A 23,443-nucleotide genomic window follows, 5' to 3' on the forward strand; every position below is an offset into this window, starting at 1 on the left:
GCACCGCGCTACCCGGCGCCTCAGGGTCCTCCGCCCCGCGGGCCGGCATTCGGAGCGCCCGGCCCGGCCCGCCCCCGCCGGCGGGAGGCTGCGGAGGCTGCGCGGGGCGGGGACTGGCGCAGGAGGAGAAGATGGCGGAGGCCGAGTGAGTCCCGGGTCTGCCGCGGCGGTGCCCGCGTCAAGGGGGGCGGCCGGGCCGGCTCACAGCTGAGGCTGAGGCGCGCGGGGCTTGGCGAGGGCGGCCGCTGAGGGAGGGCGCGGCGCGCGGAGGGGCTCGGGTTGGAGCTGCCCGGGTTGGAGCTGCCGCAGGGAGAGGCCGCCCTGGGAAGAGCCGAGCCCCCAGTCAGGCCTGCTGCCTGCGGGCTGGGCCTCGTGACGTGCCTCGAGGTGTCAGCGCTGTCCGTGGTGTCCGGGCGGTGGGCTGCCCAGCCCCGTGCCCTGAGCAGTAGGGTTGGTGCTGCCTGGCTCCCTGCCTCTCCTAGGGCACAGGCGGCGGCGGTGGTGGTGTCCCGTTGTTTTGCTACCTGCTGCTATACGTCCCTTCTTCCTTGGCTCCTGCTGTGCTGAGCTGTTTGTAGTGCATCTTAGCGGCGAGAAGCTTTGTTGTGAGCCGACAGAAAGCTCTGGGTGAGCATGCAGAGCACTGGGGACTATTTGCAGCGCAGATCTTCTTGTTATAAACTAGTTAAGTGACTGTTTTAAAAAGTCAAGGGTGATTTTCTTATTAACTCTGTAAGACAGGATGTTGTGCAGTTGCCCTGCAGACCATACCTGGCTCTCTCAGCTGCTGTGTTTGGTATGCTAAAAAGCTTGGGCTGGGGCCGCGTGCCCCCAGAGAGAGTGAAGCAGAGACTTTGTGCACATGCCAGCCTGTAGCTTCCTGCATGCTTCTGTAACTTTGAATATTGGTTCTCAAGAGACAAGGGCTCAGAAGTAATGTTGGAATCATAGATGGAGTATTCGATCTGAATGGAAACCCTGTGCAAAACACAGGGCTTGAAAGGAGGTGCACTGGCTCCCAGCCCAGAAGAAGGAGTTGATGTCTTTAGAAATCTTAATTTCCATCAACATTAAAGGAAGCAGCAGTAAATATTTTGATGTGCAAGTGTGTGCTCTGCCTGAGAATCTTATATCCAGCTGTCAGAGGCTGAGAAGAACCCTGACAATGGATTTGTTCATCAGCTGCTTTTCTCTTCTCCTCGGTTTCTCTGTTTGTGGCATGCCAGAAGCCAGTCAGCAGAGAAAATTTGGAATCTGTAATAAAGTAAATGAAAGCAACATGTGTAGGATGAGAAACCAGGGCAGAAGTCACCACGTCATACTAATTGGAGATTTGGCATTACTTGTTCCAAATGCATTCATTGGCGTTTGCCCACCACAAATGTTCTTGAGCTGATAGAGTTGTTTGCCTCACAGTAAAAGTCTCACTGGAGTCTACAGTGCATCGAATGGCTTCCTGCTGCAGGGGCTGTACAAAAGGCAGCAATCCATCCTCTGACATAGGGGGAGAAAAAAAGTAAGATCTGATCAATTTTTGCATAAGTAAAGCATTTTATGCACTGCCACATGGGACAGCTGATGATTCTTAATTAAGTTGGAGACTATTGTACTCAAAGAATTACAAGAAGCAGAGTCTTGTTAGAGGGGGATATCAAGAGATGGTTATAAAATTGGGAAATAATAGCTGCAGGGAAATTATAAATAGATTTCCTCAAAGATTAGGAGTTGAGTGGGTCTTGCTTAATGCTTTGGTTGATGACTTTGTGCAAAGTAGGGCCACAGTATTGGTATTTGCTATGACTTGAAGTTGGGAAATGTTTGCAGGGTCAAAGAGGACGGATATCCTGCAGGAAAAATGGAATGACGTTGAGTGTCAGAGTAATGTGTGTGGGATAAAATTTAATGTGCAAGGTTTGGGGCCTGGTACTAACAAACAGGAGGCTGCCAACAGGAGAACAGAAAGAATTGGGAGTAGTGATGGATCACAGGATGTGAGCTTCTACTTAATAGGAGTGAAAAAAAACAAAGGTGGTCTGTGTGCTGCAGCAGAACTTGTTTAAGCAGACACAAAAGTGGGAACTTCCTTGTACAAGGCCAAGAGATCCACATTTGGAATTGTATATATCAACTCTGTTCATACAGTATAGACAAAGGAATATTCAGACTTAGGAAGTGCCAAGAGCTGTTGGGATAATGAAGAAAGTGGAGAGTCAGTTTAGCGTGTTTTCCTAGAAAGAATCAAGATAAGGATGTCTTTGATATTATGTGTTTATAAGACTTCCCCTGAATGTTTTGTATATTCCTGCCATCAATTGTGGGCAAAGTCCCTGAGGTGGGGTAAGTTCTCAGCTGAAGGTGTGATTTGTTTGCCATTCCCTGCTTTCTTTCCTGGAGGCTAAATGTATTATCTCTGCTCTGCCGCCATGCCATCCGGAGAAGGGGAAAGCAAAACCTAGAGCACCTCCTTTTTGCTGGAAGGAAGCATGCTGCAGTTGCCAGTCCTGCTGCAGACATCTCAATGCTTGGCATGAGTCAGGCTGCTGACTCAGAACCAGGCACCCTGGTTGTCCTCTTCCCCCTCTGCCTCACCAGGACGTGTTTGTGACTACAATACCATTCAGAAGCAGCCAGGCAGAAGAGATCTTGTGTTTTTTGAGAGGACTGCTGCCTCCCCAGACCGTCACTGGGAAGTTGCATGTGATTTGAACACTTTTTCTCTTTTGCTTTGCTTCTTGGAAGGAATAGTGCTGGAGGATGCTGCAGCATGGCCTCAAATCTTTGTTGGAGCTTTCTATCTTAACCAGCCCAGATGTATTTCCCTTGCCTTTTGGCATCAGGTCAGCAAAAGTGCAGGGCAGCCTCTGCATTATCCTTATGGGTCAGCTGGCACGGAAGGGAAGGCTGCAGCTCCTGTTTTCCACTCCTCTGCCGTCCACATGGCCATAAGTAAGAGTTAACAGGAGCCGCCACCAGTTGGCAGCTCCAGATTTAAAAACATTGTCAGGGCTTTTTTTTTTTTTTTTTAGGTTCCAGGTGGCTAAGCTGTCTATCAGAATTGTTGTTATACATGAGTGTGGCACTGAATCCGTGTATAACAAGACTCTTGATTGACAGCATTTTTTTTTTTTTTTTAAAGAGGGGTTGGGATGGGAGCTCTGCCGCTCACATGTTGCCTTGCAGTTGCTCATATAGAAAGCTATCCTAGGCATGGGCAGGTGGAGCTCCTTCTTCCCTTTGCTCTCGGATTCTTTTGTGCCTGTTTACAATTCGGGTATGTAATCATGTACAATACTTTTTAGAAAACGTGTTGTTTTGGTTTAGTCTGAGGTTACTTCTCCAGTGAGCCAAGTTTCTTGCTCTGTGTCTGGAGTTTCACAAATTGAAGCACTGCAGGATTGCTGAAATTTTGACTCCATCCTGAAAAATATGTCTCAGATCTTACATTCCAATGTAAGAGAGTTTTCTGGCTTCTCTTCAAGAATAGAGATCCGAGAACCCCTGTGGCTGTATCAAAGCTGAGGGTTGTGTTATGTGCTTCTGGATTACATAATCTCCAGTTGTTGTGTAAAGGAGAGAAGCAAAACAAAATTTATTGTTGCTGTGAGGCAAGCCTATCTCCCATCTGGTATCAATTTTGTTTCTCTTATCACTGTGGTTTTGCTTATCCCATCCCACACTGTTTCTTAGTGGACAGATGTTTGTAAAAACTTGTTTTCTTCATAAGGTGTTTTTTCTGCTCTCAAAAAACTAATTGCCTTCTTCAGAAAATTCAGTAAAGTATCTGAATTTGTTTAGGAGAAATATATATATATGTGTGTATATAAATATATATATATATATATATATATATATATATATACTCCTTCTATCTGTATTTTTCACCCGTGTTTTATTATTTTTCAGGGTTTGGGTATCTCCTAATTGAAATCCCAACGACAAGTGAATCCTCCTCAGTGAGCCTGTTGGATGTGTCTGAGAGCATAAGAAGTCATGGCGGAAAATGACGCCAAGCCAACATTACCCAAAAAGAGTGGTCCATACATTTCATCTGTAACCAGTCATGGGATGAATTTGGTAATTCGTGGTATAGTGCTGTTTTTTATTGGCGTATTTCTTGCATTAGTGTTAAACTTGCTTCAGATCCAGCGGAATGTTACTCTCTTCCCCCCTGATGTGATCACAAGCATCTTCTCCTCAGCTTGGTGGGTTCCACCTTGCTGTGGCACAGCATCAGGTAAGTTCAGTTGTGTACGTATGCCTGGCATGGGGATGAAAGGTTGCATAAGGAGTTACGGTTAGGAAAGACCTCCAGGTGAAAGATGTGGTAGTTAAAAATGTGTCTTCCAGCAACATTTCCATTGCTATCCCAGCCACCTTGAATATTCACAGATAGGCATACATATGTGTCATAAAATTCTTGCTCTATTAACTTGCTACACTGTAATATCATTAGCAGAGCATAAACCTTTATTTTTCTGCTAGGTTAGAGTACAGTTTTATTAGATTTTAGTTAAAATGTGCAAGTTTATTATTTTTCGACTCATCTAATTGTTCTCCTTTTGATAGCTTGTTGAAACATTACAGCCCAGATAGCATAGAGGAAATTGATTTGAAAGGAAATCCTCCAAATAGCCCTCTGAATCCATAAGTCCAGACAAACATGTCTGGTAAAGTACTGATGTTTGATGGGTGGGCAATTCAAAAGGCTTCTCATGTGTTGGTGGTTTTGATGGCAAGACTGGATATTGTTTGTAAAATGCAGTCACCTGCTTGGTATTTGCACTAGTTGCTTTTAAACCACCTGATTTAAAGATGGAACTTAATTGATTTTTTTTTTTCCCAGCTGAAGTGACTCCTGATAAACTTTGATTTGTTTCTTTCATTATCAGACTTTTTTTTCCCCCATTTTCTTTCCTCATCCCCTCTGCTAGTGTACATGTAGGCAATCTCTATGATAAATGCTGATAATTCATGTGCTTTGTTACCATTTTGACTTGTACAGCCTTCCTGAAACTGACACGAACGTTCCCTTGCAGCGTGGCTTATTTTTATGAACAAAATAAAGATACTTTGCATATTTACGGTCACTGACAATGGAGACTGCTTTCAGAGATAGTTTTTCATTCTTCCCTGTTACTAGTCATCAGTTTGGCCTGATATCTTTGGCAAGAAAATTGCTTATAAAGGATTTGTTTTCCTCTCTGGCTTTACTCATGGTTTACTTTCCTGAATGCTGGAGATCAGGTTTCTCTCTGGCAAAATAAAGAGCATTTGCCATAATACACTTGTAAAAGCATGCCAAATGTAGGGTATTACAATCCATACCAATTCCTCAGTCTCTGCCTCCCTCCCGCAGCACCAGTTTGACATGAAGCAACGGTGTTAGTTCTCAGCTGTGTTGGTCTTTTTAGCTGCAACTGCAGTACAGAATAAATTCAGGAGTAAATGTTCAAAGAGCAGTTCCCTGGGCTTGGATGTCCTGTGTGCTGTCTGTATTCAACAGCTACTGTAGGATAATGGCTTTCTCTCTTACTTGAGTCTTCATAGGAGCATTGAAGAAAAGCAAAACATTACCCAAAAACCACTTGTAAAAACAAAAACAAAAAGACACAAAATATTGACATTATAGACCACATTCCCCTCTTACTGTGGTGTGTTTGCTTTGCAGTTACTTTAACCTGTACATTTGATATGGGGGTTTTCGAAAGTGTTAGCCTGCAAGCTATTGCTGCTCTTTTTGAATTCCATTGAGAGAGCATGGATTCTGATAGGGAGCAGAGCTCTTCAGTCCTCTCCAGTTGGCTCAGTCTTACAGTCTCCTGCTGCCGTGTCTGAAGATGCTGCTGAACAGTTCTACAGGGCTTGTTAAAACCATGGCACTGTTTAAATTACCGTTTCTCGGTGATTTTTTTGCCATGTGTGTTTTGTATTGTGTGCTTAAAAGGTTTGTTTGGTTACAGTAATTCAAAATCAAGCTACTCTTTGTTTTAGTTCAGTATTGCCAGTGCTTTAATTTTTTGGCCTTTCTTCTTTTGTGTTTCCACAGCTGTGATTGGGTTATTGTACCCATGCATGGACAGACATCTGGGGGAGCCACATAAATTTAAGAGAGAATGGTCCAGTGTAATGCGGTGTGTAGCAGTCTTTGTGGGAATAAATCATGCCAGCGCTGTATCCTGTATGCCAATGAAACTGATGATAAAAAATAGGCCTCCAGTAAAGCAAAAGTTTACATCATCACTCATCATGAGTTGTTAGAAATGTAATGTGCAGTGTGTTTGCAAAGGAAATGCTGAGTATGTCTTAGTGTTAAACTGTCATAGGGCTATTGGAGATGGTAAGTCTCATCTGTTTGGGTTCAGAAAAATCTTTCTGTTAGTATTTCTCAACACTGGGCTTTGTCTTTTAGTCTTTCTTTTCTCTGAAAAATTAAGTGCAGGGAAATGTGTGATACATGTTACAGAAAAATGCTTTAATTTTAAGGTTTGGGGTTTTTTTTGTTTTTTTTTTGTTTGTTTGTTTGTTTTTAACACTGTAGTTAAAAGTTGAAGCCCAGTCTTGAGGTTACCAGTGAAACACATGCACTTTGTAAAGAGTGGGAAGAGTTAGAATTGGGTGACACCAGGGCTGCACACTGTGTTTTTCAAGTTACCTCATTCCACAAATGTGACCTAGATGCTGATAGTTACCTTTCCTGTGGTATAAACTGATTTGAAAGAACATTTACGTTCCTTGGAACTCATTCCTTTCACTGCCAGCTCCAACACAGCAGAAATGTGTGGCAGGAGTGCTAAGAGGCTTCTGATTGTGTGCTACTGAATTTCCAGGAAAAAGGCACAGGTTGGTGAATGATGTGAGAGCTGACAGAGCTTTTACTGAGGTGGCCTTTGGATATTTTTGTTGTTGTTGCTAGGTTGGCTTGTGGGAGCAAAAGCAATCCTGCATGGCCAGACAAGCTGGAGCTGTCAAGGTTGAGTCATTTGTGGTGTCTCTTACAAACCTTGTTTGTTTTCTTTCTGTCAAAGATTTGGTAATGTAGTCCTATAGTTCTCATCAACTGTACCTGCTCTGTGAGCAAATAGAACTTTGTTGCCTTGAAGAAATGCAAGAGAACTGACAGTGTTTTTTCGTGTGGCTCAGGTTATTTGCAGCAAACCTTGCAGTTTTCTAACAGCTGTTGCACATATTCCAGAATAACATTAATGTACTGTGTTTCCTCCTTGATAGCTCTCCCAGAAAGCTGTCTTTTTGGTTTATTGCTAGCTCTCTACATTACCATATTTGGTGTGGTTTTTGTTCATTTGACATTTTTTCTGATGCTATTGATTTTTATCCCGTAATTAATTAATTCTACTTATTAGTTGAACTTCTTTCTAATTTCCTGTAGCTCTCTCCAGGCCTTTGTGAGAAAGTAGGACAGTGATTTTCATGTTTTCATCCCACAGATTTGCTTTCAGGCTTTTGAAACTCAACAGCTGCCTTTTCAATAATCTCTTTTGGAAACAAATAGTGAGAATTAGTTGGTATTTCCAAAACGTTTTGAAGAATGTACAAATAGCCTGAGTCATTATTGTAGGTTTCATAAAAACTGATTTTCACCATTGAGTACTTTCAGAGTAATATTATCTATTTACATTTCATTTTTAAGAAAGCACTTAACATTTTGCTGAATGCAAACAACCATGTCTTTTAAACGCAGTAGAAAAAAGAGTGACAAATATCTTTTTCTTTTTTTTTTTTTTTTCCCTTCAGTAAATCTCTGCCATTTAAAGGAGTCTAATGGCAGAGTTAAGATTTCATGCGTAGTGTAATAAAGAACCAGATAAGAGTGGAAAGTCCTTATTCTGAATAGTGATGCGTAGTAATGTGCGTTTTTTTGTGCATTTAAAGCAGTAGTGTTATTTGGTAGGTATATAGTCTTGGCTCTTTTACAGCACTATGACCCTAAAAACATGAAGAAGTGTCTTGACTTGTTACTTTCCTGATATGGTGGCAATGTTTACAAGGCTTATTTCCTTCTACATTATAGGTGTGTGATAACAGATAAAGCTAGTGCTGTATTTTTTATGGTGGGAAAAACTATTACGTTAAAGTATGATGAACAGAACAAAGTACTTTACATTTGCATTTGTTATTTCCAAACTTTTCCTTAACAATTAACACAGAAAGTGGATTTTGCCAACAATATCCAGTTGTCTCTCACCTTAGCAGCCCTGTCAGTTGGGCTGTGGTGGACATTTGATAGATCACGAAGTGGCTTTGGTCTTGGAGTAGGAATTGCTTTCCTGGCCACGTTGGTGTCACAGCTTCTGGTCTACAATGGAGTTTATCAGTAAGTATTTATTTCTTTGAGGCTAACTAAGAAGCCGTATTATAAAATCAGAATAACTGAAGGGGCTGAATTTGATATGAATTGTAAAATAGTCAGAAGTTAATTTGGGGAGTAAAATAAATTTGTGAAAGCTCGGTATTAAGATCTTCAGTTGGGAGTTGCTTACTTCAGTGAAATTGCTTCTTTTATCAACAATGTTAATTACTTTAAGCAATTAAGTTTCTATAATAGTGGCATTTTGAGTTGAGTGTCCATAACTTAAGTCTGTAGATTCGTTTCCTGTGATTGAAAAACTCTCCTTTATGTGTGACACAAGTTTGAGCTAAAAAGCTGTTCTTTTCCAGATACACATCTCCAGATTTCCTTTACGTTCGTTCCTGGTTGCCATGTATATTTTTTGCTGGTGGAATAACAATGGGCAATATTGGCAGGCAGCTGGCAATGGTAAGTGTGGAGGAAGGACTGACTGCCTTCTAGTGATGCTGCTAATCTACGTGTCACTGCTTCCTTTGTATGTAATGTACCAATCAGTTATTTGAACTGGGGATGTGGGATGAGGTAGAAACTGGTAATTGTTGCTTTTTGATTTGGTTAGTGAACCATCAGTGCTTCAGATAGGAACATAGCTCATCACTTTGCTCTGTATGCTGGTGTGCATGCTTTATTTCAGAAGCTAAATGAGAGCACCAGCTTTTAGGGGAGAAGTCAAGCCGCTCTTAAGTCTGTACTATTTCTGCTGCTCACAGGGACAGAAATAACAGCCAGCATTGTTTGCACAGAACTTAGGGAGACCAAGCTTAAGTGGGTAAGGTAGTAAGCTGAGCTATTTCAAAATTATTATTGTAGAAAGTTCCCCTTTTTTTTACTAGGTATGTACATAATTATTGTTTTGCCAATTTCTGTGTTTCAGTATGAATGCAAAGTCATTGCAGAGAAGTCTCACGAGGACTGAAGAGGAACAGCATGCACCTTTAAAACAGGAAAATATCTGACAAATGACTGTTGGAGGAGCATAAGGAACACTTGACTACGAAATTGCCAAAATGCAATTTTTTTTTCTCTTCAGTGGTATATTTTACTGCAATCTGTGATTGCTGCTTCTATAGAAACTTTAATGTCTGATTTTTGATTACTGTGAAGTTACAATAGTATGCAATACATTTGATAATGTTGGTTCAATTATAGGATTCTTTTTTCCAAATCTAAACTGAGTTTACCATAACTTCTTGTCTGTCCATAATGTTGCAGTGCCAAACTGAACCTTTGCACTATGTCTATGTAGCTGCAACTTCTGCTTCACTTTATGTTGAAGGTTTTTAGGAATTTGTTCTTAATAGCTCAGTGAAAAATGTGGGATTCAGACTTAGGAATGAAGATCTTCTCTTTACATGATGATAGTTAGAAATGCATTTAAGAAATTCATGGTTTGCAAGTGGGCCTTGATGCAATAAGTAACTGATTTCTGCCTGTTAACACACTGTCATTCACATCACAGATGAGGAGGCTTAGTATGAGTTGTGTGGGTTATTGATGTATCATTTTGTTTGTGTTCTGTGTCCAGCGTCATATATCCAGAGCACAGAAATGGAGACTGGGCCTGGAAACGATATACATGCTTGGATATGGATTTGTGTTGGACCATCATCAGATGTGGACATACTCTCTGAAAGTATTTTTTGTGTTGAGTAACAGTTCGTTTTTACTCTATAGGGTGTTGAGGTGCAGGAACAGGCTGCCCAGAGAAGATGTGGATGCTCTGTCTCTAAAGGAGTTCAAGTCTGTGTTGGATAGGGCCTGGCAGCTTGAGCTGGGGAGCAACCAACCCATGGCAGGGGGTTGGGACATGTTAGGGTTTTTTTTATTATGAAACCATTCTGCTGAACTAAATCAGCCACTACCATATAGTGTCAGAAAGGCATCCATTACCAATGCTATTTCTGTTAGTTCTTGTCTTTTCCCCATTCTGTTTGCAGGGAAGACAAAGGCTGTGTTTTAGGTACTGAAGTAGCCCTTACTGCTGTAATAGTGGTCCAGGCACTCAAATACATTTGTTCTCATAGCAACATTGTGAAGTACAGAGGTACTGTTGTCCTTATTTTACAGGTGCCTGTGCACAGAAAGTCTGACAGGACAAAGCTGAAACAGGCCACGTGCTAAATCTGTTCTCTTCTTGAGAAGGACTTCAGTGTGATCCATGGTCTTGGGCATATATGGAATTTCTTCATGTTGGCTTTGCAGCTCCCTTTTAAGATCCTGAGATGAAAGCAACAGTGCAAGAAGGCAGAAAGGAGACTGAAAAAGGATTCTGCCAGCCTATGCCAGTAGTGAATTTGGTGTGAAAAGTCTGCTTTGTTTTCCTCCTATTTCTGTGTTAATGTTTTAATGTGTTGGTTGTCTTGAAGTATATTTTTAAAATCTTCTATGAAAGGTTTATAAGAAATGTTAGTCACCTAAGGAGACTGGAGTTGGTCCAAAGAACAAATAGATGTTTAGACAAGTTTTTATTAATGTGTATATGCATTGTACACAAAGCTTGAAATAGGAGACTCTTTTTCAGTCTTACACACTTACTCTAAGCCTGAAAAGCATGCATTGGAGTGCTTCCAAAAACATTGGCCATGAGAAGGAAAATTTATTGATTGGAAGAGTGTGAAAACAGTAATCAACTTGGCTCTTGGAGCTTGATTCTGCAGCTTCACTCTTCCATTAGCTTATTAAGGTTCCATGACAATTCTGCACCAAAAAGCACTCTTACATTTGGTAACAGCTCAAGGAAGCACTTGTAGATGCCCTTGATTTTAAACTGTCATAAAACATGTTGCAGCAGGTTCCTGACTAGAGATTTGCTTTTAATCAGACAGTGTGATAATAAAAATCATTTAATGAATAACACAAAGAAGCCTTTTGAGCATGAAGGGAGTTTCCTTAGGCAGGCTCTGGTATACCACTAAGAATAAAAACTTGTCCTTTCTGTGCAGTATTTGGCCTGATCTGCCTTCTTCACTTAAACAAATGGTTTCAGCTTGGTAGGCAGCATGGTGAGTCCTCTTGGATTATCAAGGTACAAGTGGCATAATAATGCAGATGTTGGTTCTTATCCGAACTGGAGAAAAACATGGTACCTCAGTCAGTGTGCTGACTTGGTGAACAATTCTTTTCATCCTGATCAGTAAGTGCGTACAGCTGGAGAGGAGTTGTTTGTGTTAGTCACTTGATGATAGAGCTGCTTTTACTGCCAGTCTAAATATTTACGCAGCAGCCTTGTGTATGTTAAAATGCGTGCAGTATGTGAGAAGTGATTATTGTGCATTTATGGCACCCACTTTACAGCACTTTGCACTCAGATTATCTACGATCAGACTGTGCTGTCAGCTACCTTTTAAATTTCATTTTGGAAATTTTGAGCATGTCTTGCGAAGGCAGCAGTCATCCAAAATCTCTTTGGGTGGAGTCCTTTATTACATGTGTTTTGTTTTTTATTGTTACTTGACTGAAGTTGCTACAAGATTTGAGATCTTGGATGTGTATTTTATTTTTTTTTTTCAAACTGCATTGTAACTTTATGGCTGATGTGTTCAAACCCTGAAAAAGGTCCAAGATGAGAATGCAGACACGGCCTTAACTGTAGTGGTGTGAACATGCTACTACTGTATAGCATGTAATTATAGACCGTCTTTAAAATGTTCAATAGAGAATAAATAAGGTATATTTTAGATACAACTTTATAAGCACTGTAACTTCTTCACTAATTAAGCGTTGTAAGCTCTATGCTGTTTAAGCTGGCAAAATGCTGTTAAAAGCAACATGTGCATTAAATACAACGATAACCTTGTTTGATAGATTTCTTCTTTTGTTTTTAAATGCTATTAATTTAAAACAAACAGAGTTGCCTTCTATCTTGCAATAATTTTAATTGCTTATCTGGCATATTGGTTCCACCAAACACCTGGCTGGAAGAACTGTAAAAGGAATGGCTGATCAAAGTGCCAGTGATTTGATTGTAATTAGCATGCTGAACTGCCTTGGAAAATTTGGCCTTTTGAATCCACATTGGTAGTATTGCAGCTGGGGGAAAATAAACCAGATCACTTCAGCTGCAATACAGAAGAGATTCAGATTTAAATAGTCCTTGAGAATATGGGAAAGAAAACAAACCACCGCAGGTGGCAGGGAATCTTATAATAGCATATTTGTATTGTTCTGGTCTGGACATGAATGGAACGTGAAGTATTTGTCCGTTGCTCTGTCTCAAGCAAGTTGTTGCTTCCAAACACAGAGAGGTCTGGAAATGTATGATGAAAAAACCTGAAGGCAGAGTGAGACAGCAGGTGAGCTTCATTGGTATTTCGGGTGTATGGTTGCTCCAGTTGCAGTGGAGCTTAATGTTGGAAAGAAGGTGGAGGCAAATGGAAAAGAGCTCTGTTTGTGTTGGATGGGGTAAGCTGTGACCCGAAAACCTAACTGCTGTCAAAAGGCAGTCATGGGCATGCCAAGTGTCTGACTTTACAGGCGAAGATAAAAATGGCTGTGATTTTAGACAGTCGTAGCACAGTTCATTCAGATATGTGCTGGCAAAGCTGCTTTGCTGGCCCTCCATAGCTTCTCTGGGAGAGCAGTGCCCTGGGCAGTGGAAAGTGTGTGTCCTGCCTCTGCTACCTGTGGCTACAAGTGGAAAGTTGCCCAATCAAGAGCGTATTTCATCCAGATCTTTTGAAAGGCATTTTGTGCCTGCTTTTGTAGCACTGCTGATGTGAGTAGCTGGGAGTGTAAAAGTTTCCTCCACAGCTTCCATGCTTCACTTCTGCCATCTGGCTGGGACCTGATGTGGGAGCTGTGGCATCCCAGCCTTCTTCTCTCCCAGTGTGTGAGGTGGGGATGTGATTTTACCAGCAGCATCACCCTGAGTGTTTTGCATATGCTTTTTGCATTTGGGGACAAATTAATGTAATGTATGTAAGTGATGTTAAGTAAAAAATACAGTGCTTATAGAGTTACCTGCACAGCTGGCAGAAGGAACGTGTGTCTCGCAGTGGGAATAGCTATCGAATGCAGTTAGCTTTGATGCCAATACTAAATGCAAAGCATAAGTAATTCTGCAGCTTAATGTTCAGTGCTAAGCAGTAAATGAAAGGTCAGTCCAGCACGTTAAGTGTTGTGGAATAGTAAACACCACCTTAATTGCTTCATACAGTCAGTGTGGAGATGTAGTGTCTGTTGTCATACTTTGAGCAACATGGTCCCTAATCAGGACAAGGCTCCTTGTCCTGATTACCTTCCCCACTCAAATGACAAAGCCTCAAATTAAAGGATAAACTGAGACTGCATATTACTGGGAGTTTGTGCTTTGAGTGCTTAAAGTCACTCCATGGAAGAAGTAGAGGTCATTTCTTGTTCTGACTGGAGCTGAAAGCCAGGCTGAAGGGCAATTTTGCATTTTATTGAGGTTTTCCTTTCTAGCTCTTTCTGAAGTGCCAAAGCAATTCCTGTTACACTGTCATACAATTTTAGTTTGCCTGTAGTATATAGCAGACAGAAGAAAAAAGATAATGGGAAAGGGCTGCTGCTACGCTTTCCTGCAGGTGGACTGGGAGCTGGGCATACAGCACGCCATGTGCAACAGCACAGGACTCCTGCCCTCCAGCATCCCCAGATTCATGTTCATAGGCTAAGGTTCTGCACTGGCAGCGGTTCTGCCTTTGCTTTTGCACTGAAAATGTGTGTACGAGTGGCTAATGCAGGAATACTTGCACACGTTGCCCAGCACTTTGTATTGTGAGGTATGTGGGTATGGCCATAGGGTGCTGCAACAACTTACAGTGGCTATAAGTTATGCAAAGGGTAGATCCAACACTAGCCATACTGTTACAAGAAAGAAAAAGTAAGTGATTGGTTCAATTTTTCATGCTGGATTTCTAAGCGAGAGAGGAAGAAGAGCTTCACAGATGCAGTGCTGATTGCCGACTAGCTTGGACCTTAACCTGCTGCCAAGACATCCTTCTGCTGGCCAGTGGGCCATGTTTGGGCCTGTCTGCTTTATCCTAACCCAGCTGTGCTGGGTTTTGGCTCAATGTCTGAGGAACCATCCTAGTCCCCAGCGTGACCTGGCTGTACCAGAGGGGAACGTGTAGGAAATGGCTGTGTAGTGACGTTAGTGAGGTTTCACTGGGATTAGCATAGTCTTGGATTTTGTGAGAAACCAGCAGTCTGCTCCAGTCACTCAGGGTGGTGGTGACTTTGTTAGAGCTGAGGGAATGGGGCTGCACTGTGCTTAGGAAGGAGTGAAGGTCCCTGTGAGGGCATTAAGGGCGTGCATCAACTAACTACAGGTTCTCACGCAAAGTTGCCCTGCCTACAGACTTGTTTCTCGTCTGGAGCAGTGAGTCCTACACTGGCATGCCAAAGAAGAGAAGAACGCTATTCCTTCTCCTCCTCCTCCTTGCTCTCCCTTTGCATTAATACTTTGGAGCCCGAGTTAAGGACACTTAATCCTATTCTTGGAACCAGGACTATTTATAGGCTGGGTCAGCACTGAAAGACTCCACTGTTTTCTCCTAAAAACAAATGCTTGTTCTGTGCTGCACGTCAAGTGCAATCACTGCTGAATGGCCTGACATGCAAAGCCAAGTTCTCAGCTGGCACAGCTCCACTGCTTGCGGTGGGTGTATGGCACGCCGTGCTGGTCAGGAATTCAACCCACTGTGTTTGAAAGGGGTGAAATTGTTTTGAGCTCCTTTCTGTAGCATGCCACAGGTCCGAGAAAGCATTGTGCATCCAGTGCGAGCCCTCAGCAGATTCCGCCTGCCCTCTTCTCTTTCACTGCTGATGGGAAGTGTCATTTCCTTTGATTTGCAGTGTGTGCCTTTTCTGTGGTATCTCAGCTCTTTGGGGGGACAGACAGATTTAACAAGAATCAGATCTGCCTGATGGGATTAATAATGATGCAAATGCCAAATGTTGGCCACCGGTGAGCTGGTTGTCAAGAGGGCTTGCCGTAGTCCTGCATGTTGTGTCCAGTCTCCCTTGTAGGAAATCCAACTGATGATTTATTTTGGACCTGTGCCTGTTCTGATTAAACTGGAGAGAGTGAAATAATTCTGCTTCCTGTGGTTTCAGGCCCCTCTTACCAACCAATTCTCTCAAATGAGTGTAACAAGCAAAATTGAAGCTGGAGAGGTGACTTAAAGAAGATAAATGGGGAGCTCCTAAAGAGTGATGCTTCGAGAGCATGAATCGATATAGTGATGTATCCTTGGCAATGATAAGTACTAGAAGAAATGATAGAAATGTAGTGTTACATAAGTAATAGATGTAGAAGTGTGGTAGAATGAGAAGTACATAGCATTCCTGTAAAGATAGCACAGGGCAGAGGCAAGAGGGTGGCTTAATAAGCTGGCTGGAAGCAAAGGAAGCTCCATTTCAGTGCCAGATCAAAACGCTCAGCACAGAGACTCAGGGATAGGTGGAGTGAAATTGGTGATAGGCTGCTACACAGCAGAGTATTAGGGATATGAGCTGGGAACAGGACCGTGCACGCACGCACATCGCCCTAGTGGCCAAGCACTGGCACAGAGTGCCCAGGGAGGTGGTGGAGTCACTATCCCTGGAAGTATTCAAGAACTGTGGAGATGTGGCACTGAGGAACATGATCAGTGGGCAGCACTGGTGGTAGGTGGACAGTTGGACTTGATGATCTTAGAGATCTTTAACAACCATGATGACTCTATGGTTCTATGATCCCCATCAGTTCAGGGGAGCCACCAGAGCCTCACACGGAGCTGAGAGACAATTGCACAGTTTTGCTTTACTGTTAACCAAGTGTTGAAAAAAGCAGTTTCTTCTCAACGCCACCTTCTCAGAACGCTGGGCACTGCTTGTTTTTGACATTTTCAGCTACTGTTAAATAATAGTCTTGCTTCTGTCACAGCTAATGTTGACTTGAAGGCAGTTGTGCATTTTTCAACTCAAATGCTAAGCAGACAGACTTGGGTCTTGACAAATATTTTCCTGGCTCGCCCAAGGCAAGTAAAAATGAGCTTCTAGTTAATCGTTTGTTTTAAAATTCAAATTGGTGAAATAGGCAATTAAAAAATGACAATTTTCATCAGAATTTGCAAATTAAACGTCTCTTTGCAGTCAGAGCGGGTTCAAGAAACTGCAACAGATAATTGCTATTTGAAATCAGTGAAGTATCCAGCATTTTAGGGCCGTGAGGACTGTGGCTGTTCTGCCTTAGTAAGCCTTGATTGATTTGGTAAATAAGCATTTCAACTTCTCTCTTTAAAATAAATAAGCAGTTTTATTGCTTTATTGCTTACCCGGTACGGGAGGTGAGCTGGCTCTCAAGCAGTAACCCTATGATATCACGCGCCCGAGTGCCATCTGTCACAGAGAATTTTGTCCCTTTATGCACGATGGCTTCTTATGGCATTAGGTCCATTGTAGGTTAATTGATTAGCAGCGACCCTCCTTTCAGTTGTTGCTGCCTTTCTTCGCTGAAGGACCATATCTCTCATCTCCATTTCCTTTTCTCTCTCGTACATTAGCATACTAATCACACCGAACTCCCACTGCTAAAAAACTCTATCCATTTTATATGGGGGAGGGGGAGGAATAAACTGGCATTTCCTGAGAGATTCGCAGCTGCTGTTCTATGGCAGCAAGATAGGACGGAAAGAAAAGAAGCAACGGCAGAGGTGAGCAGTGCTGGCTGAGACTGCAGCCACATCGATATTAAAGCACGTTTAAGAAGCTCTATTAAAATAAATATCGAAGACACATCTGCTTCTCCTCAGATTTTGCCACAGTTCCCTACGTTTGTTTTCTCTCCAGCTGTTAACACCTGTCTTTCTGTCAGTGCTAATAACACTGCTTTAAGTGGGCTATGGAGCTGACAATAACATGAAAGAATTCTCCATTTTTGATACATGAAACTCCTTTTTCAACAATAAGAAGTGAATAAAGATGTATCCTTGTGCTGATCCTTCAGAGCACTGTATTTTTGTGTTGTTCGTGGTGTGGTTTTTTTTTTTTTTTGTTTTTTTTTTTTGTTTTTTTTTTTTGAGATCGAGCTACAGATCTATGCTTGCACTGTACAGCAGATCTGGAGCTAGATGAGGCATCCTGCAGTGGGCAGCTCCTGCTCACCTTTGTAATTCTCATTTTGTTGCTGACATATTCAGAAGGGTGTGAGTGCGTGGTACTCCTCGCTCCATGTGATGCTTGTTATCTAACCTCATCAAAAGCACGTGCTGTGCATTGATTGCTACCAGAGAACACATATCCAGTGGTGATGTCTTTTTTACATATCTCTTATAAATGAGCACAATATTCACAGGGCTGCCTGAAGAAAGCGAGCGTTTTATGTCTTTGCTGCAGTCATTCCAATACAAGGATGATAAATAGATCCCAGCTATCTTGGCACGGAAGGTAATGGGACAGATCTTCAACCAGAGCAAACTGAGACCATGTACTGTGCTTGTTTACCTAATGCAGAAGAAAAAATCTATTTATTCCTTTTGGCCTACAGAAACACAGCCTGATACTTGGTGAAAAACACTGATGAGCCACACCAGAAACATCTGAGATAAAGATGAAACAATGATGTAAAGGTGTCTGTTAACAGCAGATTGATACTCTTTGCCCATTATGGGCTTAGTTCTCTGTCTGGGGTTCTGCGAAAATAGGCTCAAGGCTGTTGAGCTCGTACTTCTCCATAGCTTCCCTGTGAAGTAGCCTATGGGTGAGGGAGCTGTGGGAATGCAAGCTTTCATCTGTAGGAGAGACACAAGCTTCTTGGAGTGTGTCCACAGGTGGGCCACAGAAATGATCCCAGGCATGGAACACCTCCCTATGAGAACAGGCTGGAAACTGGGGCTGTTCAGCCCAGAGAAGAGAAGGTTCTGGGGAGACCTGAGAGCAGCCTTTCAGTATCTAAAGAGGGGCTGTGAAAAAGGGACAGTTTCTTTAGCAGGGTCTGTTGTGATAGGATAAGGGGAAAGGGTTTCAAACTAAAAAGGGGAGACTGAGATAGGATATAAGGAGGAAGTTTTTGCAATAAGGATAGTGAGGCGCTGGAACAGGTTGCCCTGAGAGATGGTGGATGTCTCATCCCTGGAGACACTCAAGGTGAGGCTGAACTGGGCTCTGAGCACTTGATTGAGCTGTAGGTGTCCCTGTTCATTGCAGGCAGGCTGGACTAGATGACCTTCAAGGGTTCTTTCCAGTTCAAAAAATTTTATGATAACTCTTGTCCTCCCTGTGAGTCTATGGGAAAACGTGGGAGAACCTTGTCAACACAGGCTGTCTTCAATGCCTGGATGACCAAGCTGGCTCTGAATTGTTTTACCAGAAGCTGCTGGATGGCTGACATGACAAATAGGCTTCCAGCCTTATTTCCAAATCCAATTTATCTTTGGTAAGTACAGGTTTGGCAGCTATTTCCAACCAACAATAAATTTCTATTCTCCTTTTAAAGATCTTGTGTAGTAGCTTGTGGCTACTTCCATTAATTAATGGAAAGAGTTGGTGTTCAAAAATCCTACCTTGCATCAAAATTTGTATCAAATGGAACAAAAATTATCAAATCATAAATAGTTCAGTTTTCCCAGTCTTTACAGCCCTCAAATTCAGAAGTTAAGATCTGTGTCAGGTGTCTGAGGGGCAGAAGTATGAATCATGTCCTGCTCATCTCCATTCCATGGGCTGGAACTTCAGGAATGTTGGCCAAATGATCAACTCTAGAGGTTCCAGAAGCTTTCCAAGGAATGATGCCATTCCATGAGAGAGGAAAGGTAACACTGAGTGGTTGCAGAGTGCCTTCAGCTCCCCATCCTTGCGCAATGCTGCTCATTCAGACTTCACAGAAGGATGAAGGATTTGACCCATTGTGATGGGTGGTGCATGAGGGATTTCCCAAAGCACACCATGCTGGTTTCCATCTTCTGCCATGTGTGCCATGGGGGACATGGGAAGCTCATTGTCCCCAGCAGGAGGAGATTTAGGCCAAGGTTCAACACTTTGAAAAAACCCCACCCAAATCCTCAGTAATAATAGAAGATTGAACCCAATTGTAGCTCTGAAAAAGAAGATATGTGAGACGTGCCAAAATTCACTCTCAGCCCCAAGTCAGCTCTCCCATACTTTATGTGCTCTTGGTGCTGATAGGCATCCACACTGTACCAGAGCTCATGGTAACTCAGAAACTCAAACGCTGTGTTGATTATAGCCAGGATGTTCAGGGAGCAGAACGTATCCCTCTCTTAGCAGATGGCTGCAGCCCACAGTGTCCTATAACCACAACATAAAATATTACTGCTTTTTCATGTTATGTATGGGAAAACATGCTAAATTGTAGCTAGGTTTTGTAGGATCAGGAAAGTTTCTTTGGTAGGAGATAATTTGTAGGGCTTGGCTTTGGGATTCTTTTTCTGTTTCTTCTTTTTTTCTTCTTTCTTCTTTTGCTACTACCAAGTAGATCTGTCTTCAATCTGCAAGTACAATAGTTCTCTGAACACGACGCTGTCAGAAAGGTAGCCTGAAAAAGACCATACTTTCCCAACAGTGACCAGGAGTTTTAAAAGTCTTATAAGCCTACTTGGGCTGATTGATCTGGCATCACCTTAGAGGCCTTTGCCCTGGGAAAGTCTTCGTTTTGGCTGCTATTTGAATGGGAGACCATAGGAAGGCAGCTGGCCTCGTGTGACACGGGCAGAGCATTGTTCTGCTGCCTCAGGGCGGTTCTCAGCCATGATAAATGATGCTGTAAAAAGGGTGCACAGAAAAGAGCAACCTTCCTCCTGCAGACAAATTGCTGCCTTGTTTCTGCAGGCTGTATGGCTGTGATTCCACCGCCCCCCCCCCCCCCCCAACCCAGACTAATCTGTATTGGGTGTAACATTACATAATAAGTGATTAAAGATCAGTGATGACCGAGAAGGTAAGTGATCCAAATGTTTTATCTGATAGATGTGTACACACCATTTATCTCACTTTTCTCACAGACAAAATTAAACTGGATTCCTTAGCTGCTAGTTGAGGGCAAATGAAGATCTGATGAACAGGGTGCCCAGGGAGGTGATGGAATCACTGTCCCTGTAGGTTTTCAAGTGAAGGGGAGATGTCTCACTGAGAGATGTGGTTAGTGGGCATAGTGGGAATGGGTTGATGGTTGGACTAGACGGTCTTTGAGGTCTTCCCAACCTTACTAAATCTATCATTCTAAGGGTTGATCTTTCTACCTTGGATTCTCCTAGAGATGTTCAATGGCCAGGATGCTGGAGAGGAAATCAGCCCCTTGCTCTCATCACGTCCCAGTCTGCATGGTCACTTTTATGGAGCACAGCTGGGCTGTTCTAGAGATGGTCCCTTCTCATGAAGGAGGAATTTCTCATGCTTCACAGAGAAATTATTGGCTAAAATATTTTACCATTCTAAATGTCAATGAGAAAATTTCTATTTCTTTATGTCATGGCATTACCCATCATTTACATCCAAATCATGGTTCTGTTAGGCTTCCGCTGTTATGAATATGTGAGTCATAATTAATGTGCCAGTATAAATGATAGACCTTAGCAACTGTATGAAACAAGGAAAACAGCAGGAGAATTGCCTGGCTGAGAGAAAGTCAAACCAGCAAGAGACTCCAGTGTAAGCTGATCAATCGGCTTTCATCTGTTCATGGGCAACAATGAGGATACTCCTGCCTGACCTTCATCCTTGCCCTTTCCAAGTAGTGCTCAGCTATTCCTTGAGCTGTTTGGGAAAGTGTACATCTACACAAAATCAATTTAATTTAACATCAGCATCTCATCCCGGATAGTTTCTCTGTGGAGGGATGCTCCCAATTTAGGCTACACACCCTGGAGTTTCCTCCTCTCCACACAGAATCATACATTCATTTCAGTTGGAAGGGACCCTTAAAGGCCACCTGGTCCAACCCCTCTGTAATGAACAGGGACACCTACAGCTCCATCAGGTGCTCAGAGCCCCATCCAGCCTGACCTCAGGTGTCTCCATGGACAGGACTTCCACCACCTCCCTGGGCAACATGTGCCACTGCCTCACCACCCTTATCATAAAAAAAATTTCTTATATCCAGTCTAAATCTTCCCTTTTTTAGTTTGAGACCATTTCCCCTTATCCTACCACAACAGACTCTGCTAAAGAATCTGTCCTCTTCTTTCTTACAGCCCCCCTCTAGACACTAAAACATGGAAAGCAAACAGGACAGGGCATTTAATATCCATGCCATAACGAAAATATTAAATATGCATTCAAGCTACAGATATTGAATAGGATCTGAAGCACTCACCAAGTCTGAGGATATTTGCATCAATTCAAGCATTCAGCACTTCTCAAAGAATTAATGCCTGAAGTTTTTTAGACTTCCCCAGCATGTACTAGAAGAGGATGTGCAGTAAACACTTTTTCTAGCCTTTGTAATATGTCCCCTCACCGAAATGTCCCATTCACACTGTCATATTTTGACTGCAGTGCCAGTGAGCAGACAGCCTAGGGTGCTCAGCCGCCATGTTTTCACTCTGCTAAAATTTCATCCCTCCTTGGATGAAATATGAAGTGTTAAAAATTACCATTTCCCTTCTTCCAGTTGCATTCCTGAGGGAAACTGGATGTCGGCCAAAAACAGCTGATGGCAAAGGTCCCATGGAAGAGTGCTGCAGAGGCAGCGGGAGCACAGTGTGCTGGGGAGGGCTGGGGCAAGCGTGGGCCATGGGGAGAGGGGCAGCTGCAGCACCGTTTCCTTTTCTCTCATCACCTGCTCTTTATGGTTCATGTTTTCCTCTCTGTCATCCCGAGTCAAATCACGGGGCAGGAGAGCATGGGCTTTTGCAGTGAAGGAGCCAACAGCTGCCAAGTTCAAGACTCAGCACCAGAACGGCAGAGAAGAGCAGGAGAGAGTGAGAGGCATTCACACCCACATACACATTGCCAAACAGTGCCTTGCTGGGAGGGCTTCTGTGAGGGGAAATGCAGTATCGGGGAGGAAAGGCTCTATGGTCTTTGTTGCAAAATCATAGAGTCATAGAGTTGTTTGAATTGGAAGGGACTCTTGAAGGTCATCTACTCCATCTCCCCCACCATCCTCAGGAGAAGATAACACACCCCGATGTTCCAACATGTGGCTATCTCCCTAATCAGAACAGGGCGGCACTGAGCCAGATGTAATTACCTTCCTTTGGTACCATGCAGAACAGCACGTAATGTGACTAACTGGAAAGACATTGCTAGGGATGTGCCAGGAAAAGGCTGAACACACATTTGCTTGAAACTTCATCTAAATATTTTAAGCTTAAGAATCACATTGCCATGGTTTATTTCTCACTGTTTTTTAAATAGAGCTGTCTCTATGATCTGGCTCCCAGTTCTCTCCTGAAGCCACTCTGAGCACCAGGTTCTGCTTGAAGCAGGGCTGAAATGCCACGGAATCCCTCCTGCAGCAGGTACAGCACTCCTTTCAGCAGCAGGGCCAGAAAAGCTCCTCCTTTTTCCTCAGGGAGTGTTTCCACTGTACCATTCCAAAAATCTCTGCTCCGGCTCTATTTACCTCTACCTTTCCTCAAATATGTAATACATCACATGCTGTCAGGATTTCATGTTCACAAAACGGGCAGTTTTCTTTGTTTTTCCTGGCAGAAATGTCTACCAGGGCCTGATGAATAGGAACAAAGCCTTCATGCCAGAGCACTGGGAGGCTTGCAATGTACCAAACTTCTGAGTACTTTGAAACATTCAAAAACATTATGTGGGCAATGCATGGGTTTTGTGACAACTCTGCACAGCCTCACCTGTTCTGGAGGTTCAAACTGCTTCTTCAGACCCTATGTTGGAAAAAAAAAATAAAAAAGGGAGATTTAAACCACTTTTATCTCATTGATGCAGTGCGTTTTTTGAGCTTTAATCATTTCAAGATAAGAGTAAATCTAGGTTTTATTATAGCTTGTTATATTAACAATGCAATTTTAAATAAGTTTATTTCTCTAAAAAAAAATGTGTGTAATTTAAATCCCACTATAACAATCTATTCCTATCCACACCAATTTAGTCTGCTGTCAAATGCGATGGAATCCAGCTCATTTCTAAAGACAGAAAGTC

The 23,443-nt window shown here is 42.7% G+C and overlaps 1 protein-coding gene across 2 annotated transcripts; it reads left to right on the forward strand.

Annotated features, from left to right (window-relative positions):
• The first annotated feature begins 18 nt into the window (after nt 1–18).
• INSIG2 (insulin induced gene 2) lies at nt 19–12,164 on the forward strand. 2 transcript variants are annotated; one of them, XM_052675814.1, is made up of 6 exons: nt 19–145; nt 3,904–4,234; nt 6,047–6,171; nt 8,166–8,332; nt 8,677–8,776; nt 9,243–12,164. In XM_052675814.1, exons 2-6 carry the CDS (start codon nt 3,991–3,993, stop codon nt 9,282–9,284), a joined length of 678 nt encoding a protein of 225 aa, XP_052531774.1. In that variant the 5' UTR covers nt 19–145; nt 3,904–3,990; the 3' UTR covers nt 9,285–12,164. The 2 variants fall into 2 exon arrangements, with proteins under 2 accessions (XP_052531774.1, XP_052531775.1); XM_052675815.1 differs by lacking the exon at nt 19–145 and adding an exon at nt 609–627.
• Nucleotides 12,165–23,443: the final 11,279 nt, after the last annotated feature.

This window comes from Tympanuchus pallidicinctus, unplaced genomic scaffold (genome assembly GCF_026119805.1).
Source record: "Tympanuchus pallidicinctus isolate F22 unplaced genomic scaffold, pur_lepc_1.0 scaffold15, whole genome shotgun sequence".
Classification (NCBI taxonomy): Eukaryota; Metazoa; Chordata; class Aves; order Galliformes; family Phasianidae; genus Tympanuchus; species Tympanuchus pallidicinctus.

Bases quoted from the DNA above. Each gene is read 5' to 3' on its own strand.
- INSIG2 (XM_052675814.1), top strand. From the start codon at position 3,991: ATGGCGGAAAATGACGCCAAGCCAACATTACCCAAAAAGAGTGGTCCA. The intron at 4,235-6,046 runs GTAAGTTCAGTT...GTGTTTCCACAG, and splicing joins TTGCTGTGGCACAGCATCAG to CTGTGATTGGGTTATTGTAC. The intron at 8,777-9,242 runs GTAAGTGTGGAG...TCTGTGTTTCAG, and splicing joins TTGGCAGGCAGCTGGCAATG to TATGAATGCAAAGTCATTGC.